Source organism: Diceros bicornis, chromosome 17 (assembly GCF_020826845.1).
Source record: "Diceros bicornis minor isolate mBicDic1 chromosome 17, mDicBic1.mat.cur, whole genome shotgun sequence".
In the NCBI taxonomy this organism is placed as follows: domain Eukaryota; kingdom Metazoa; phylum Chordata; class Mammalia; order Perissodactyla; family Rhinocerotidae; genus Diceros; species Diceros bicornis.
In genome coordinates, this window is record NC_080756.1 from 29,630,465 (window position 1) to 29,648,911 (window position 18,447).

The 18,447-nt window shown below is 36.5% G+C and overlaps 1 protein-coding gene across 1 annotated transcript in view; it reads left to right on the top strand.

Annotated features, from left to right (window-relative positions):
• CPNE8 (copine 8) overlaps nucleotides 1-18,447 on the top strand; it is a 205,010-nt gene that overhangs the window by 46,113 nt on the left and 140,450 nt on the right. Inside the window, exons 4-5 of the mRNA XM_058558514.1 lie at nucleotides 4,870-4,973; nucleotides 12,229-12,268. Of these exons, the coding sequence (XP_058414497.1) occupies nucleotides 4,870-4,973; nucleotides 12,229-12,268 (144 nt within the window). The remainder of the gene's footprint in view (nucleotides 1-4,869; nucleotides 4,974-12,228; nucleotides 12,269-18,447) is intronic.

Genomic DNA, 18,447 nt, shown 5'->3' on the forward strand with positions numbered 1-18,447 from the left:
GGCTACATCTCATTGGTCTATACTAATGTAAGATCTAGATAAAGCCTTCAGATTTTTTATTTGTCTTCTTATAATTAAGTGAATTACAGATCATTGATTTGTTAAAAAATGTCTTGGATAGTGAGTTACATGCCAGAACTATATCTCTTTTCCTCAGAGGAAAAGGTCCAAGGATTCTCTGGTAAACCGGTTCTAACTCCTGAGAGGGGGTGTGTAAGAATGTAAGTCTTCACTTTTGGTGTTGTGCGTGTGTGCACCCATGGGTGCACTTGTGCTGGGTATCCTTTATGCAGGTTGGATATGTATCAGGAAAACCTAAACTGAGGTTTTTTTAAATTGAATTTATCTTAATATTCTGTCTGCACTCCTCAGTTTACATAGTCTTTTTGTCTAACCTCTGGAGACTGTCCTCTGTATATCACTGCTACTAAGATTTAATTCTAGTATAATAACTGAAATAAAGATGTGTGCTAGTCCAAATGACCTTTTCCCTCCATCACTTTCACTTGAGTTGACAAATGAATATGAGACTGAGTGGTTGTTCTGGGTCTTCACAATATAGTAAACCTTTATGAACATTTTTCTCAAAACAGAGTTCATTTGCCTGGTGCCATAAATAGATGAATTTCTTTCCAGTACTACTCCTCTGAAGCGGTTTGACAATTAGTTGATTCAGAAATCAGAAGTATTTCCATTCTATCATTTTCTGCAAGATTTGTTCCTAAATAGGAAAAGTAGGTATTTATCCGATTAGCTCAAGCATAAAACAAAGGAAAACTTTCAACGACTTAATTGTGAATTGTTTTCTATTTTTTGCTTAAAGTTTTACAAGAAACAATGTTTTATGTTCTAGCAAAATTAACAGTTCACATACTGTTTTTCAAATGACTGAAAACTTTCACATTTGGTGAATAAAAGAACATTTTTCTATATTTTTCTAATTATGAGATGATGAAACTTAACACTGTATAATTATGTGAAAGTGCTTGACTGTCCACATATTTGGATATGTTCATTGTGACGGGAATTATTGTAATCAGGTTTGTAGGAACTTCCGACAATTCAGGATTGTTGATATTCAGAAAAAGGTTTTTTAGGGTACAAGTTACAATTCTTTCAAATGTAGCTGTTTCTGGGTGTATACCATCAACAAATATTATTAATAATTATCTTTCCTCAAAATTCTAATCTTCTCTGATCTGCATAGAATTATATGCAACTGTACATTTTCCAAGGAATTAGAAATTTTTTATTTAGAAGTATAAGGCATTAGCTAAGACTTAAATTTCATTTCATGTCAGAAAGATTAATCACTTGGTTGATAGCTAATATATTCCAGCCTCTGGGAAAGAACCAACATATTTCCCATGAGCTGAACTAGTCATAATATATCTGTGGATTTCTTATTATTGCCAATTTTCACTTTTCATAATAGAATGAATTAAAAAACAGGAACACTGCTGAAAAGTGTTATGTTTCTGATTTTAAAAGTAAAACATACTTATTGCAAGAAATTAGGAAAACCCAGAAATACATAATGAAAAAATAACAATTAGATAATTGCTATATTATGGTATACTTTCTTCTATTTTTATCTGTATATATATATATAAACATATTTTAATCAAGCTTGATATTCTACTGTACATTATCCTTGATTTTTTTCTCTGAACAATATATTGCAGATCTCCTTAAGTTAACATTTGTTCAGTTTTGTACAGGTGTAAATCAATAGATCTGTATGTCCTGTGCCTTCATGGAGCTTATTGTCTAGTGAGGAAAATATAAAACAAACAAATAAAAGTATAATACCAAAATATAAGTTTTATGAAGGAAAGAAAACCAGGTGCTATGAAGGAGAATAATTTTAGGGGTGGGGGACCAACTTTAGATTGGGTGTTTAGAGCCAGAATGCTGACATATAAGCAGAGGCTTAAGGGATGAAAAAACGTTAGCCATGCAAGAGTGGGGTTAAGAGTGTTCCAGGAAGAAGAAATAGCAGGTGCAAAGGCCATAAGATGGGAAGGGTTTGAGGTGTAAAGGGATCTAAGGAAGGCCAGCTGACAGGGGCAGACAGAAACAGGGGATGCTGGCCCGTGATGAAGTTCGGGAGGTAAACAGGGGCCAGGTCCTGTAGACCAAAGAAAAGAGATTTTATTTGAAGTACTATGGGAAGTCATTAAAGACTTTGAGGGTGGTGAAATTGCATGACCATGTTTATGTTTTTCAAAAAATTACTCTGGATGTTATATGGAGGATGATTGGAGGGGGAACAAGAGTAAGCAGAGATGACAGTGGCAAGCACGAGTCTATACTCAGGCAAATCTGGGCTGATGTGTACATTTGGAAGTTATCATCCTATAGATGAGATTTGAAGCCAAAGGAATCGATAAAATAACCTAGTAGAAGAGTGAAGACAGATACATGAAGAGGGCCAAAACTGTGCTCTGACAATGAGAGACTGCATGTCTGAGAATCGCAGAAGAAGAAGGACACGGGAGCGTGGTGTCAAAAAGCCAGAGAAGACTGCTTCAGGAAGGAAGGAGTGGACAGCAGTGTCAGATGCTGCTGGGCAGTCTGGCGTGATGAGGGCCAAAAACTGACCACTGAATTTAGCAATACGAGGGTCACTGGTGATATCGTCAAAAGCAATTCCAGGGCTGTGTGTCGGAAGGCATATTGTAATAGATGTTCATGATTTATAAATGATTAGCTAAAATTTTAATAGCTACATATTAATCTTCACTTGAGGTAGTGACGTGTACTCAGCCACCCATATTGCTGAAAAGCCAGTGTTCCCTAAGAAACAGGCTTGTGGAGGTTTTAATCATAGGCACTGAGGAATTGCTGGCTTGCAACTCAATGGACCTTACCCTGGGGAATTTCACTCTGTCTTCTTCCCTCTGAGTATGGGTTTCAGTAAAATCCATAAGAGGGATTTGGGTGGTGGCTGAGTTTCTCTTTGAGAGTGTTGTGTATTTGCCAGTTTGGTTCTCTCTGCTCTGGTCTGGAAACCATTGTGCTTCTAGGCAGTAGAAAGGCTGGGAGGGCCCATGCTCTCTCTGGTTCAGACTTGTACTCCTTGACCTCTGCACTGCTCTTTTTGGGTGCATGGGCACTGCCAGCCTGTGGTTATTTGGTACATGCTCTTATTCTCATTCCCTTAAAATTAAAAACCATAAATAGGCTCATCTTCAATCTTCCCAGGGCCTAACATGTTCTATGCTGAAACAGAGGAGAGTCCTAGAAAGAATGTAGATCTCGTAGCCAAAGGGACTTAGGTTGGAACACTCCGCCTCAATTTTCTCATCTATAAAGTAGAACTAGTAATACATACCTTGCAGGGTTATGGTAAAGATTTAATGTAATGTGTGAAAAGTGCTTGGAGCAAAGTTAAATACTCCATAAATGGTGGCTGTAATTATTATTATTGTTTGAAGTAAATGTTCAATATTTTTGAAATGTTGAATTAGTTACCTGGGTTATGGTTTGCCTACATGATGTTGTTCCATGATATAAAACATTGTCCAATGTATAAGCCTCTGCAAATTAGTTCTTTTTTGAGTAATTAGTTAGCAGTAGCTAGAGTAAATCCCTTGTCATCAATATTTTGTACCACAGTTTTATTATCAAAATTTATGTGAACTATGACCTTCACCTTTTAGTGGATTAGCATAGTTCTCTTATTCCTATTAAAAAGATAGTTTTTCCTTAAACTTTAACAAAAAGTTGGTTCTCTGATAAGACAGCATGCATAATGCTGGTCAGAAGTAAAGGTTAAAATTCCCTCATTAGAATTCCACGGCTGTAGAAGGGGAAGAATGTAAGCCAAATGCAAAACAGAGATAGAAAGTATATATTTCTGCTCTATCTTTGGAAGCAGTGTCTGATGGCCTTCCTTCACACTGAAAGGAGGGACGACTAGATGTGGACTTTTGTTTCTTGGTTTTCACTTCCCTTAAGATGGAAGAACTTATTTTTTCCAAGCAAAAGTGCAATACACTAGCTTAAAAACATGCAAGAATCGTAGGTCCCATTTTGGCTATTTAGATATCATAAGAAAATAACACAAAACAAAAACCAGGGGCTGGCCCCATGGCATAATGGTTAAGTTTGGCATACTCCACTTTGGCAGCCCAGGTTCGCAGGTTCGGATCCCAGGCACGGACCTGCACCACTCATCAGCCATGCTGTGGCAGCTACCCACATACAAAATAGAGGAAGATGGGCACAGATGTTAGCTCAGGGCTAATCTTCCTCAAGAAAAAAGAGGAAGATTGGCAATAGATGTTAGCTCAAGGTGAATCTTCCTCAGCAAAAAAAATAAAAATAAAAATAAACAAGACAAAGCAAAAACCAAATGATTGAAGTGCATAATAGATTATAAGATAGTTCTCCCCCACACATGGCTAATAACCTGTTTTGTGTAGAGGACTGCTTGATTATGAATACTTGGACTCCTCCAATTGTAAGAATATGTGTTGCTTGGGATAGTGTTACACACTAGGTTAGGAAAAATATTTGTGATAAATTTAAATTTAATGTATAAGTAGCTTCTTTTGATTAGAAAGGGATTTGGCTTTCAAGTGGGGAGAAGAGGAGAGGATGTGTTATGGCTTTTTATATGAATTTCCAGAAGCAGCTTTTCTGGTAAATTTGAATGAACTCAGCCCTCAATTTCTGAATTCTATGAGTGAATAAGATGGATGATTTGATCTCTAAAAATTTTTCTGAAGGGCTTTATTTTGTCAAGTCATTTGGATATTTATTGCTTATGTTTTCCAGGAACTGTATTAATGCTAAATACTATACTATAATAAGTAAACCATGCAAGGCCTGATTTTAACCCCTGTCTCTCTCTCTCAACAGTTTGGAAGAACTGAAGTAATTGATAATACTTTAAATCCTGATTTTGTAAGAAAATTTATTCTGGACTACTTTTTTGAAGAAAGAGAGAATCTTCGCTTTGACTTGTAAGTTCTAGTAACACTCGCATTTTTAAAAAATTGATTTTTAAAGGCAATTTTCATAACATAAGGCTGGGTCCTATGGTTGCTCTGAATACTAGATTATATTGGCAGGAAAACAGATTAATTCTGTTTAGAGTGTGGCCTGAGTACTGTCCCAGCACTGCATTTTATAGGTTTTCGGCTATATGCTTATTGAAAAATAAGTGAATAATTTAACCATGTAGAAATGCAAGGCAGTATATATGGACATTCTTTCAAACTATCTTATGCCTCAGTGGGTTTCTTACAAGTTCTGCATATACTCAAAGGTGATCTCATTTACTCCCATGGTTGATGTCTCTCAGATTTGTAAGTTTCTCTCGGCTGCTTTTTTGTATAGTACATGGGTCTCTGCCTAACTACGGCTTCCTTAGATCCCTTCCTGGCCTCCTACTTCCAAGACCCAGGATGCTAGAATCAGACCTTTTAATATTTTTAATATTCTTGTTATTTTGATGCTGAATCACGCCTATTAAAATATTATTGCTAAGTTCAGTTCCCTATCCACAGAGAATCTAGAGTCAGCCTGCTTATAAGGTATTAATTATTGAGTTTTGGTTCCACAGAGGTAAACTGTGGTGATTGTTGAAGTATCTGAGTATTGTTAAAAGGAAATATATTGAGAGAGAAAAGTATAACACATATTATAGTATGTGCTTAATATATCAAAATAATTAGAGTTTGTGAACATCACAAGTATTTAAAAAGATAAATGTTTTATTTTAAATGGCTGAAAACAATAAAGTGTACCATGCTGTCACAATTTATAAATATTTTTTGATAACAAAAGCTATCAATATATTATTTGAAAATGTCACCATTTGCCTCCTAATATAAGAAAAAAAGTTCTCTACTGTTAATAGTGTTTCTCATTTTCCTGTAAAATGTGTTGCAGTAAAATAACCTGCAGTGCTTCTGTTTAAAAAAGGAGAATCTTATACCAGGCCGTTTACTTTAAGAATTATAGGAGTTCTAAGTATTCATTATATTTATCAAATACAATTGATTGTGCCCCATTTGGTTTTTATTTCCTTGAAACTCCTTTCTAAATAATAAAAATGAGGCTCATGAGAAAAAAAACCAAGTGGAATGTAATGATTTCCTATAAATAAATCAAATTTATCATGGAGATTGCACAGTGTTGTTATTTAAAAACAAACATATAAATTATGTAGGATATGATTTCATTCTCCATTGTTCAGGGCTTTCATAGCAATTGTTTTTAAGAATTTTCCTTCTTTCTCACCCCAGCATGGTACCCTCTTAATTTTTTCCCTGTAGTTTCAGATTTAACTGTATCCTAAAACCAGCCACCATTTCATGAGTCTTTGTTCTCTCTCTCTATTTCCATTTCTCTCTCCCTCCCTTTCTCATTCATCTGTATTGTTTTCTCTCATTTAGAAGTAGTAAATATTTATTATAAACTTTAAATAATATAGGCATTTAAAAAGTAAAAGTTCCTTGTTATCCTAATACCAAAAAAAACAGAAAACCACAACCAAAACTGTAAATGACTCAATGTATATACTTTCATATCTTTTTTTAAAAGATATGCATGCATATGGGAATCTCGATATTTTGAAAATCTCAAGTATTTTCCTGTTACGTGTATTTTTCTAGATATCTTTTTATGCCTATATATATATATATATATATATGTATGTATATATATCTCATTCATCTTAATGTCTGCATAATTTTCATTGTTCAAAAAAACCGTGATTTATTTAGCCAAACATTTACTGAGGGACATTTTGGCTGGTTCTGTTTTTACTATTACATGTAATCCTGCAGTGAGTATCCTGGTATGCAAATTTTTTGTAATTTTTTGTCTTCCATTTTCAGAATGTAAATTACTCAGAGTCAAATTTTAGGGTGAAAGGTTATGGACAAGACTACTCACTGCTTGGTTGTAATCTTTGAGACCAACTTAGAGGTCCTATATGCTTTGTTAGTTCTCTGAACTCCTCGCCTATATGTTAGCTCTGACTTTTAGAACCATTTCTCTGTTTTTTGGTTGCTGTCTGCCAACAGGTCCTTGTCACCATCATGAGCAGCTGCTGCCAGGTGACTGTACTCACTCACTCTCCCACACTCTTGTCTCATTTTGGCCCTCCTTGTACTGATTTCTTAAGTCCACGTCCTGCTTATCATTTATCACTTAATATTCATAACTGTAGCTATTATAGAATTGCACAAGTAGACTGAAAAGAAAAGAAATGATGCTCTCAAGAGGTTGATAGCAATCAAATGTTAGCCAGTAAATGAGCTCTCCAATAAGTCAAATTTGGCCTAAAATAGTTTATAATTAAATGGTACAAACCTGAATTTCTAAAATTTTATGAAGATTAAAAGTAATGTCTAAACCGGGGTATTTCTAGTTTTGCCTTGGTTATCTAATACTGATGAAAGTGTACGTTTGAAGTAATCTACTTCACATTGAATATAATAATATAATGGAATATATTTAATCTATCTAAGTAAGCAAAAGTAAGAATATCTAGGGAATTATGTTTGATTGGAATGGGAGCATGTTGTATTATTTTATCTCAGTGTGACAAGAAGAAATAAAGTAACAGAAATTAGTGTAGGTAAATTGATATATTTTAACTTCTTCAGCTTTCCTTTTTTCTAAAAATTATAGTCATTCTCACAGAAATTGTGTAATGTTTGAAATGTGAAAGCATATTGCAAAATTGAATTAAGTTTCATTTTACCTTTCGAATGTATTTGGTTAATTTCAGAAATTTGATTCAAATGTTATTTCAATTTTATATGATCTCTGAAAAATTCAAAGTTAGGACCAGAGAAAGCAATACCTGGAGAAGCTTATCAAAAAAGACAACAAGTATATTCTCTTAGTTCATGTAGTATTTTTGATATCACTTTAATTAATTCCTTTGGATTTCCCATTTATTAGAATATCTCACGTAACACCTTGAACCTGTGAGAGCAGGCTTTCTTTCATTTTTTTTTTACATTGTAATTTTTCCAGCATATCTACCTAAATAAGTATGGAAAACAGTGTAATTGTTTACTAGTTATGTGTATCTGCTATACCTATGATTGGTTTTTAAATTTTGACTTACCAATGCGTTATTCCTGGAAAAAAATGTTCATTATAGAAAATTTGGAAAATAAAAAATGGGTAAAGTAGGCTATAAAATCACCTGTAATCTCAACCCACATCATCCAGAGAACTACCGCAAACACTCTAACATATTTACAGGAACATGTGCCCCTGAGGGAATAGCAATGTTGAAGAATACAGTAGTCTAAATTGGCCAATAGATATAAATGGTTTTCAGAATTTTTTTTTCTTTTTTTACTGAGGAAGATTTGCCCTGAGCTAACATCCACTGCCAATCTTCCTCTTTTTGTATGTGAGCCACGACCACAGCATGGCCACTAACAGACAAGTTGGGTAGGTCGGCGCCCAGGAGCCAAACCCTGGCCGCTGAAGCAGAGCATGCCAATCTTAACCACTACGCCACTGGGGCTGGCCCTCAGAATTGTTTTTTATTCAGTTAATCTGTCCATTGGTTTTACAAAATTCTAAAAAACAATAAAAAAGAAACTTTGAAGTGTATGCTCTAAATAATTGTGTATTACAGAAGGTTTGAGAAATGGCTATTAGGAGCTTTTTTATTTAACCTTCAAAGCTGATGGAAAATTATAATGTCAGAGAAAAAGCAAGTGAGAGAGAGAGAGAAAATGAGTATGTATTCCTGGCACCACTGGCCCAAATTCCTGTAAGTTCTGATTAATCCGCAGTAATTATTATTATTACTGATATATATTACTGATATGCCTGAGATACATATTTTTTGTGTTTTGGTTTTTTTCTTTTGGTGAGGAAGATTAGCCCTGAGCTAACATCTGTTGCCAATCCTCCTCTTTTTGCAGAGGTAGATTGGCCCTGGGCTAAGATCCACGCCCATCTACCTCTACTTTATATGGGACGCCTGCCACAGCATGGCTTGATAAGCGGTGCGTAGGTCTGTGCCGGGATCCGAACCTGCGAACCCCGGGCCGCCAAAGTGGAGCACACAAACTTAACCACTATGCCACTGGGCCGACCCCATGAGATATATTTTTAAGACTAGTTTATCAGCTATAAGTCTTAAAATTCTCCTGCCTTTTTGATCTGATGTGTACTTATTCATTCAGGAGACATAGTCTCTGTCATCATGCTATGTATATATCACAAAGTCATAAACTTTGGTATTTGTTTTGTTATAATTATCACACTGGGAATAGTATGAGTACTTCACAAATCGTTTTGTTGTCACAGTTGAAAACTTTATTATTGACAGAACAGCTGGACAAAAACGTCTTTGAGTAAGAAGTGTGGGTAGCCATGTTGCTCAAGGAAATAGGAAAAATGAAATATAACCCTTTTCACTCTTGTTTTTCCATTTAGACCAGAGCACCAACAAGGGAGCTTCAAGTCTAGATTTGACTTACTTAGCAAATTATTTTCCTTCTTGATAAATTAAATGGTGATAATTATGAACTGTATAATGTTATTAACAACCTAATTTCCAAGGCTCTCAACAGTTTAGGGGAAAATAAATTGTTTTATTTCTTCCAATAATTTGTCCCAACACTGTCAATTCCAGTTTTCCCCATTGGTTAAGGGCTCCCTTAACAATGTCAAGGTCTAATTTCATGACTTTTCAGTCACTTTTGTTGATTAGAACCATCTCATTTTGTTAGTCGTTATATACTCTGCACTTTAAAACTTGAATCACAAACTTAATCCAAAGTTCTTCACTTCCTCTCCCCTCACTTGCAGCCATTGTCTCAGCTGCTTGCAGGAGAGAAGGGAGGCGGAAGAACAGAAAGGCAGGGGAGCTGGGAAGAGAGATGTGGGTCTCCTACCTCCTGAAACATCTAGGCCTTAGAGGGTAGCAGACTCAGGGAACACCTGTCAGGCACCCTGCTTGTCTTCCTCATCGTGGAGGGACTAAAAAGGACGTTCTTCCTTGTTCCTCAGCTTTGAGAAGGCCCTTCCTAGGACTGTTTCCTGACATTCTCTTCCATTGGCAGCCCTAGGGTGGACCTAGGGCTGGTTCTTGGCTGACTGGGGAACCAGATGCTGTTCTCCCGTTCTCACAAGCACCTCAGATTTTGGAGCTCCCCTTCACTTGGCTTGGGGGAGTGGAAAGAACCTCCTCCTGCCCCCTAAGAGGCAGAGAATAGCCTGTCACTCTGAGTAACTGTGGAGAAGGGTCTGAACCTAAGGAGACTGACTCATTGGCAGCCCTGAGCTGAGCGTGAGGGGATACTTAGCATCTTTCCTTTTCACCTTTGGGCCTTAGCTGGAATTCCAGAAATACAGGAAACATTCCAGTGAACATCTGTTACCCTCTAATAGAAAACATAATCCTTAGGAGCCACTCAAATCAGTTACTGCCAATTTAGTACGCTAGTAGTAAGACTTCAATAGCAGGATGAAGTTGTTTACAAGATTGCCCTTCATAAATTTAGGCACTGGGATGCGCCGTCCTAGGGGTAAACTACTGAGCTGCCTACTTTGCAATGTATTCTCTCTTCCTTAAGGAGAATATGACACTCATAACACATACACACACACACGCACACACGCACATTTTAACCATTTAAGATGTAGTGTTTATGTTCTGACCTGTGAGGGTGAGGACCAGAGTAGTCCTGATATGTTAAGAAAAGTTAGATGGAAAGTTCCATTAAAAGGCAAGTCATGGTAATTTCAAATGCATTATAATCCAACATATTATCTGCAGCCTTCAGAGGTATACTGTAAATTACCTACTTTTGAGATAATAACATTAAAAAAGCTTTGTTAAAGACAATGAAAGAGGATTGTATTTGAAAATACTTAAACTCTTTGTGATGAAAACATAAACTCTTTTCTTTTTGCTTCTTTGAACTGAACTGAACATACCATGTTATTTCTCTTCAGTCCACACTAAACCCTTTATAGAAAATAGTTTCCAGGACTGATTCTTGGGAAAAAGCCAGCATAGTTAGGTTTCACTTTTGGTATTGCTGCAGTGACTAATTTTGATCTGACTCTTACAAAAATTGTCTTGAATAAGAAAAATTTATTGAATAAGAAATATTTTTTGTACTAACATCTGTAGGTCTTCAGTAGATGCTGGCAATTTGCTAATATAAAATTCTAGGTTACATCTGTTGAGAGTGATCAGAATGCCCTGATGTCCTCCTGTGAAGGAGAATAATTTGTAGTTCTTCTGAGGCAGGTATTTGCATCATCCAAGTTTAAAGCCAGTTTGTGGTGAACATTCTTTGCTATTAAGTAAGTGCACCTCTGCCCAGCATCAGGGCACATCATCTGTTTCCCTGTCTATTATTGATTGAGATACTTTGTTTCTTTGTGGAAACATTCTTGTTATGTGAGAAGGATGACTTTAATTAACAGTAAAAGAAAAGGCAGTTAATTTCTGGTAGGAAGCTGTGCACAAGGAATGTGAAAGGAATGTGATTTGGGAGAGAGACTGGAGCCAACACAAATATTTTCCTGTTCAAGAATTCAGCACATTGAGGTTATTTTGACTGTTAGCAATCTTTCCATTTCTACAAATTCTTTAAAACGAGGTGCTAAAGTGATAGTGATGTTTTCCCAGGATTTCTCCAAGAAATTCTTTATTTCCAGTACCAACTGGTCAAAAATAGGGCATATAATAGTCCTATATAAATACATTTGTCTTTCCGTAAGTATACAGTTTCCCGAAATCTTGTGATTCGGGAAAAAGAATGTCTCTCTATTTTAGCCAAATTTCAAAGTTAAGAATTGCATTTTAGATATTAAATAAGAATTACGATGTATGCAAATGACACCCTGTTACCAGCACCTGTTTATTTTGTAATGGCATCCAGAGAAGAGGAATTTCAGTTTTTAGGGAATTTTGAACTGTATTAGCATACTGCTGATTCATAATTAACTTGTTCTATTAAGCAGCAGAATTGATGACTGTGAAAATACTGGGACTAATATTCAGGTTGTAGAAATAAAAGCACCCAAGGATTGTGAATTCTACCATTGGCATGTAGGCCACAGATTATGAGAAACTTTCAAATTTGCTAAATCTTTCTCCCCATTGATATAATTTTGATTCATTTTTATATTATTTATGTTTTTTGGAAAATACTGATATTTTTCTCTAGCTGTATTTTATGGAAATAATTTGAATTTTGTATTTTAATCTTTTAGGTATGATGTTGATTCAAAGAGTCCCAACTTGTCCAAACATGTAAGTTTATATTTTTATGTTCTTTATGATGATTGCATAGTATAAATTATATGATTTATAATTGATATTTATGTTGATTTATTAATATTATATTTCCATAACTTTTCTTATAATAATTGTCATAGAAAATAAATAACATTTTTAAAGGACTCTAGAATAACATTTGGAGGAGCTTATTAAAAGAAAGACACCTTCCTTATGTGAAATGGATTAATCCTATTTATTTATTTTTTATTTTTGTTTTTTATAAAGAAATAATGTCAGTTCCCTGGAATGTTTGAAGTTGGATCAGGTTAAGCAGGATGAAATAGTGAGCCTGTGTCTTTTAGGGAGACTTTACTTCTGAGAGAATGGGAGGTACTTAGGTGAAGGCAGAGTGATTTGCAATTCTGCTATCCTTGTAGTTCATTTGCTCAACAATATTTTCCAAGTACCTTCTCATGCGAGTCACTAAGCCTATTTCTGAGGGTACAGTATGAGCAAGACAGACATCAAGTCTGTCCTCAAGTCACTTACAGTCTCTTTTTTTTTCTTTTGGGGTCCTGATCTTTCCATTCCTCTTTTCTTAGGAGCTTTGCTCACCAGGCAACAGCCATTACCTGGGGAAAGTTCCAGGTTCAGGAGCAGCAGGGGCGGCAGAGCTAGGCAGGTAAAGAGGTGGGAAGAGAGGGAAGAGCGTGAGATCCTCTGGCTGAGCGCTGGTGGTTCCATCAGCCTGTTTATTGACCTGTGGGAATGGAATTAGGCCCGATCTAGTAGGAAGGGCTGAATGGGGGTGAAAAGAGTATTCTGAAAGAAGTTTCAAGTGGAATCTGGTTCCAAGTGAAATCTGAGTACATAGATGTAGAAGCCAGCTGTGCCAGGGTTGAGAGGCCAGCTGGACTAATGTCCATGCCCAGAGGCTCCGCAGGGCGAGATTTTCCACTTTTCCATTGTTGTAGGCTATTAACTAGAATAGACTGATATATATATATATATCATATATATATATATATGTGATTTCCAGTGTAGTTTGCAGAGGGGGAATGTCATTATTCAGAGAAGGGGGGGATAATAAGGGATGATCCCAAGCTAAGAGACTGATTTGGGGAAACTGGAAGCCTGGGTATGGTGGTAAAAATCATAATTTACTACTCCTTCCCTTCATTAAAGGAGGTATGGTATTTATTTTTGTTGTGAAGCATAGAGCAGAATCATTTGAAGAAAGATTCAAAGAACAGTCTGTCTGATTGATTTTTTTTTAATTTTTTGTTTATTGTAGTAACATTGGTTTATAACATTGTAAAAATTTCAGGTGTACATCATTATACTTCTATTTCTGCATAGATTACATCATGTTCACCACCAAAATACTAATTACAACCCATCACCACACACATGTACCGAATTATCCCTTTCACCCTCCTCCCTCCCCCCTTCCCCTCTGGTAACCACCAATCCAATCTCTGTCTCTATGTGGCTGGAGATTTAAAATTTATTTGCATAGCTTTGTATTGAAAGTTTTCCAAGTTTCATTGGAAGAATCGAAAAACGAACTGTATTTTCTAGTCAAAATTATTTAGTTTCAAGGAAAGAAAATGCATTCCCTTATCTCACACGTAGGTGGTTTATTACAGGGATTTAGGAGCATCTCGTAAATGTGACATGTAGCTTGCCCTTCTGGGAACTGCAGCTAGAAACAGCCATGGTGGATTGGGACTGGGACAGCTATTTTCTTCATTTTTTTCTTTCTCTCTGAGGCCGCATCTTCTTTGCACTATGACTTTTCTCTGAGCCTCTGTTTCTCTCTGAAGACCAAATTTCTCTGCTTATTCATCATTGTGCACATAGGAAAAATAACCTCCTTAACCTCGATTGGACGTAGACTTACAAGTGCCCACTCTCCCCGAATATAATTTCTGTGTTTCTCAGTTCCAGCTGTTCTTCAGAGGGCATAATAACTGGCCAGTTAAGGACCTTAAGGGGTTGAATATTTTAAGGGTGAGGGTGAAGGTGGTAACTTGGTTCTTAGCAACATAGTTGCCTTGCGTTCAGGGCAGAGAGTAATATAGGGGGTAGTAAGGTAGCTCAAACATGATTAACTATATCTTCCTTAATAGTTGATAATGACTATTACTATATGATGTATGTCTTGTAGAAGCCGTGAATATACATATCTTGTCAAATATTTTTCTTTTGTAGAATGGCTTTTTTTTTTTTTTCCTGTAAGAAAACTGTCATGTCTACCCCATGGTAAAAATTCTTATCTTGACTCTACTTTACCCTCATGATGTCTCTTTTACTATCTTCTCCTCACCATACTTTTTTACAGAACATCCTGGGTTTCTATCCTAACTTCCTTTTCATTCTCTCTTCAACTTACGTTACTGTTTTCTGGTTTTCATTTCTGCTTAAACTATTCTGACACACGTTAGATCAAAATTTTGTGGCCTCTCTTCATTCTTTTTTTTTTTGTGAGGAAGACTGGCCCTGAGTTAACATCTGTTGCCAGTCTTCCCCTTTTTGCTTGAGGAAGATTGACCCTGAGCTGACATCTGTGCCCATCTTCCTCTATTTTGTATATCCTCTGTATGGGATGCTGCCGCAGCATGGCTTGATGAGCGGTGTGTAGGTCCACGCCCCGGGATCCAAACCTGTGAACCCCAGTCTGCCGAAATGGAGCGTGTGAACTTAACCACTATGCCATCAGGCTACCCACTCCCCCTTCATTCTTTATGTTACTTGGCATCTCTATTATTTTGGACACACTTGACTATTCTTGAAATACCTCCCCTGACTTCCATGGAAACTTCTCCCTTGCTTCTTTTCCTGCCTTTCTGTTTACTCATTATCTATCATTTTTTAGTTTCTCATCCTCCTCTTTTCCCTTAATATTAGTGTTTCTCATGGCTTTATTTTCATCTCCTCTCACTGTATAAGCTCTCCTTGGGAGAACTCAACCATTTCCACGCCTTACCCTGATGACTCCCTAGTATCTATCCCTCTATACACCACAGCAAATCCAAGCTTCCAACTGCTTGTTAGATATTGACTGGTAGATATTCTGCAAAAGCCTGAAACTCAAATATATCTAAAATCTCTAAAATGTATTGCCTTTTCCATCCTAGTTTTGCTTCTCTGCCTGTATTATCTATCTTGAGAATTATCGTCAACATAGTGTACTTAGAAAACGATTGTTAACCTCTTTCCGTCTCACATGCTGCATCTAGTGAGTCACCAAATCCTATTCATTTTAACAAAGAATTATTTCTCTTTCCGTTCTTGCTGTTACTGCCTTAGTTCAGATTCTCATCACCTTTCTCTAAAGTATTGCATAGCCTATAGTTCCTGTGGCTTATATTATCTCACATTTTAATGTATGCTTTACATTTCTTTCTGTGTCATCTATCTTAAATATTTTTAGTAAGCAACACAAATTAGTTAATAAGTGCCTGAGCTTATAAGTGGATGAAGTGTGTCAAAAGAGGGAGGAATTGTGTTTTTAAATTGTTACAAGAATTGTTAGAGATGACTGCCTTGAATTTCTGGTAGAAATTAACAACGACAAAAGCCCTCCCTTACTTGAAAGCATCCAAGTACAGCTTTTGGGTAAAAGAGTATGTAACTCATTCAACCCAAAAGGAATTCAGGAGGCATTTGGAACATCAGACGTACCAATAAACAAGCTTGGTCTACTCCCTGAGGATACGATTCTTTAAAAGTATGGTTGTCTACTTGCCAATTTTGCAAAGTGAAATGAAAACTGGAACCTTTTAGGAAAGAATGCTAAGTGCCTGGGCCTACATGTGGAATGCAGCACTTATCTTTTACAAAAGGAATTTGATAGCAGGAGAGACTCCTGGAGTTAACAATAATAAAGTCTTTTTTTTTCATTCTCATTTCTGATAGTTTTGAAAGAAACCCCTTTCAGGATGACTGTATTTGGTTTCTAGTAGTTAAGGATCTTGGGTCAAATTCTTAAATTTTTCGTACTATTAGGGAAAATGGAGATATAATATAGAACTGTACCTTAGATTTCTAACTTTGCAAATGAATACGAGGTGAGTGGATAAAGGATCAGTGGATCAGTATAACTTTGATTCTATTGGTGGCGGAAAAATTTTTAGTGGAGGAAAATCGTGCTCCAGGCTGACTTATGGAATCCAGGGACATAAATAAATCCTCTAAATATTTCTTTAGAGGATTTATCCATTTTATGTTTCTCTAAGGAAATCACTTTACTAAAATATTATCCCCCCAAAATGTTAGAGCCTGTGAACAAAATCTGGCATTTTGTTCTCTAAGTTACTGTTGAGCCCACTCATCTTAATGCCGTTAGCAGAACTACATAGCATATTTTCATTTGCATAATTTAATTGCATCAGCCAAATCATTAATGAAAAGATTAATAACAGGCTCATAATTGGTGTATCTAGGGTTCCGCTTGGTGTTCTGGACCAGATGACATTGAAACTGTACTTTGTGTACTAAATTTTCATATCCACCAATCCAAAATACATTTATCCATTTGGTTGATCTTGGAAAGTACCCACTAAAATTTTTGTTTTAGATGTCTTAGTGGTTCATTTGATTATTTTGACCACAAAACATCAGCCTTCAGTGAAGTTGTGCATGTTCTTTATTATATTTTTTAAATGTCATATATATAAACTTCTACCTGTAGACCTGTTGTATTTGAAAATTTCACTTGAAAGTTAGTTGTTTGCACCATGAAATGCATTTTCTCATAGGAATAGATTTATAAGTGGGACAAGATTCTTTCATTAGAATAAAAGCCAATTTAACCCATATATAACTGAAGTGAATTCTAATGTATATTCATACAATCAGGCAAGCAGTAAATATATTCCAGGTGCTGTTCTAGTGCTGAGGAATATAGCAATGAATAAAGCAAACAAGGTCCTTGTCCTAAAACAGCTTACCTTTTGGAGCTGGGGAGGTGGAGTGGGTATATTTGTTCATAAAAACAAATGCAAATAAATGGTTAAAATAACTTACCTCTTTATAGCACTCATATTAATAAGATGTTGATACTGAGAGAGTGACTGAAGAAGCATGTTACCTAGAAGCTTAGGTTTCTGCTAACCAGGCAGCATGATTCTGCACCAGTTCTCACCCTGGGTATACTTATTAAAGAGAAGGAAGGAATATTGAAAATCTAGGGGAAGAGCATTCCAGGCAAAAGGAATGGCAGTGCAAAGATCTTGAGTCAGGAAAGAATTTGAATGTTGGTGTGACTGAAAGATAGCTACTATACATGGAATATTGTGAATGATGAGGAGAGCGGAATGAAATAGTTTGGAAAGGTACATAGGATTCAGGTGGATCGGAGATTTGTAGATCATGGTTAAAAAAAAGTTTGGATTTTTGGTCTGTAATCTGATTGATATATTTAAATAATGACTGACAGCTGAAGTAGAGAATGGGAAGCAAGACAGGACTTAAGGAGACTGTTGGAGGAGGTCATTGAGAGGATGTGACTGCCGGTTGACCCTTGCACTGGACCCGGGCAATCAGAGGCTCCTCACCCTCTCCCCTGTCCTTGGAATGTATGTTCTGCTCACTTTTCCCGTAGTTGGAGCCATTTCAAGGACACAACATTGAGAGAGTAATGTGTTGTTGAGACCATCTGGACAGTATATATGACTGAACCCTATTACGGCCTTTATAAACTTTTAAGATTCTGGCAGACGGGATGGAGATCTACGGTTCTTGCAGCCATCCAAGACAAGCTGGAGTGCTCTGCCTCTTTTTTTGGTCTCTTCCTGCCCTCCATATATGGGGGCCACTTTCAGATTTTACTTGGGAAACTCCCATGGTTGTGAACCAACAGAGACCAGTTATAAGGCTGCTGTAATTTGGCTAGGTGAACAATGTTTGGTGAATGTAGCTCTTGAAGTGGAAAGAAGTGGTCGGATTTGGAATATATTTGGTGATATGATTGCTGATGACTTGGATGTTAGAATGACTCCTAGGTGAGAGGAACTGGATAAATGGTGATCCAGTTTGTTGCAATGGGTTACACTAGAGAGGAAGGGATTGAGGTGGTGGGGATGAGGGTAGAGAAATCATTGGTCAGGGCGGGTGTATGTAGTTTGAGACCCCAGGTGGCATCTAACTGGAAATATTGACTAGGCCATGTCTGGAGACTAGAGATAGAGATTTGGGAACTATCAGCC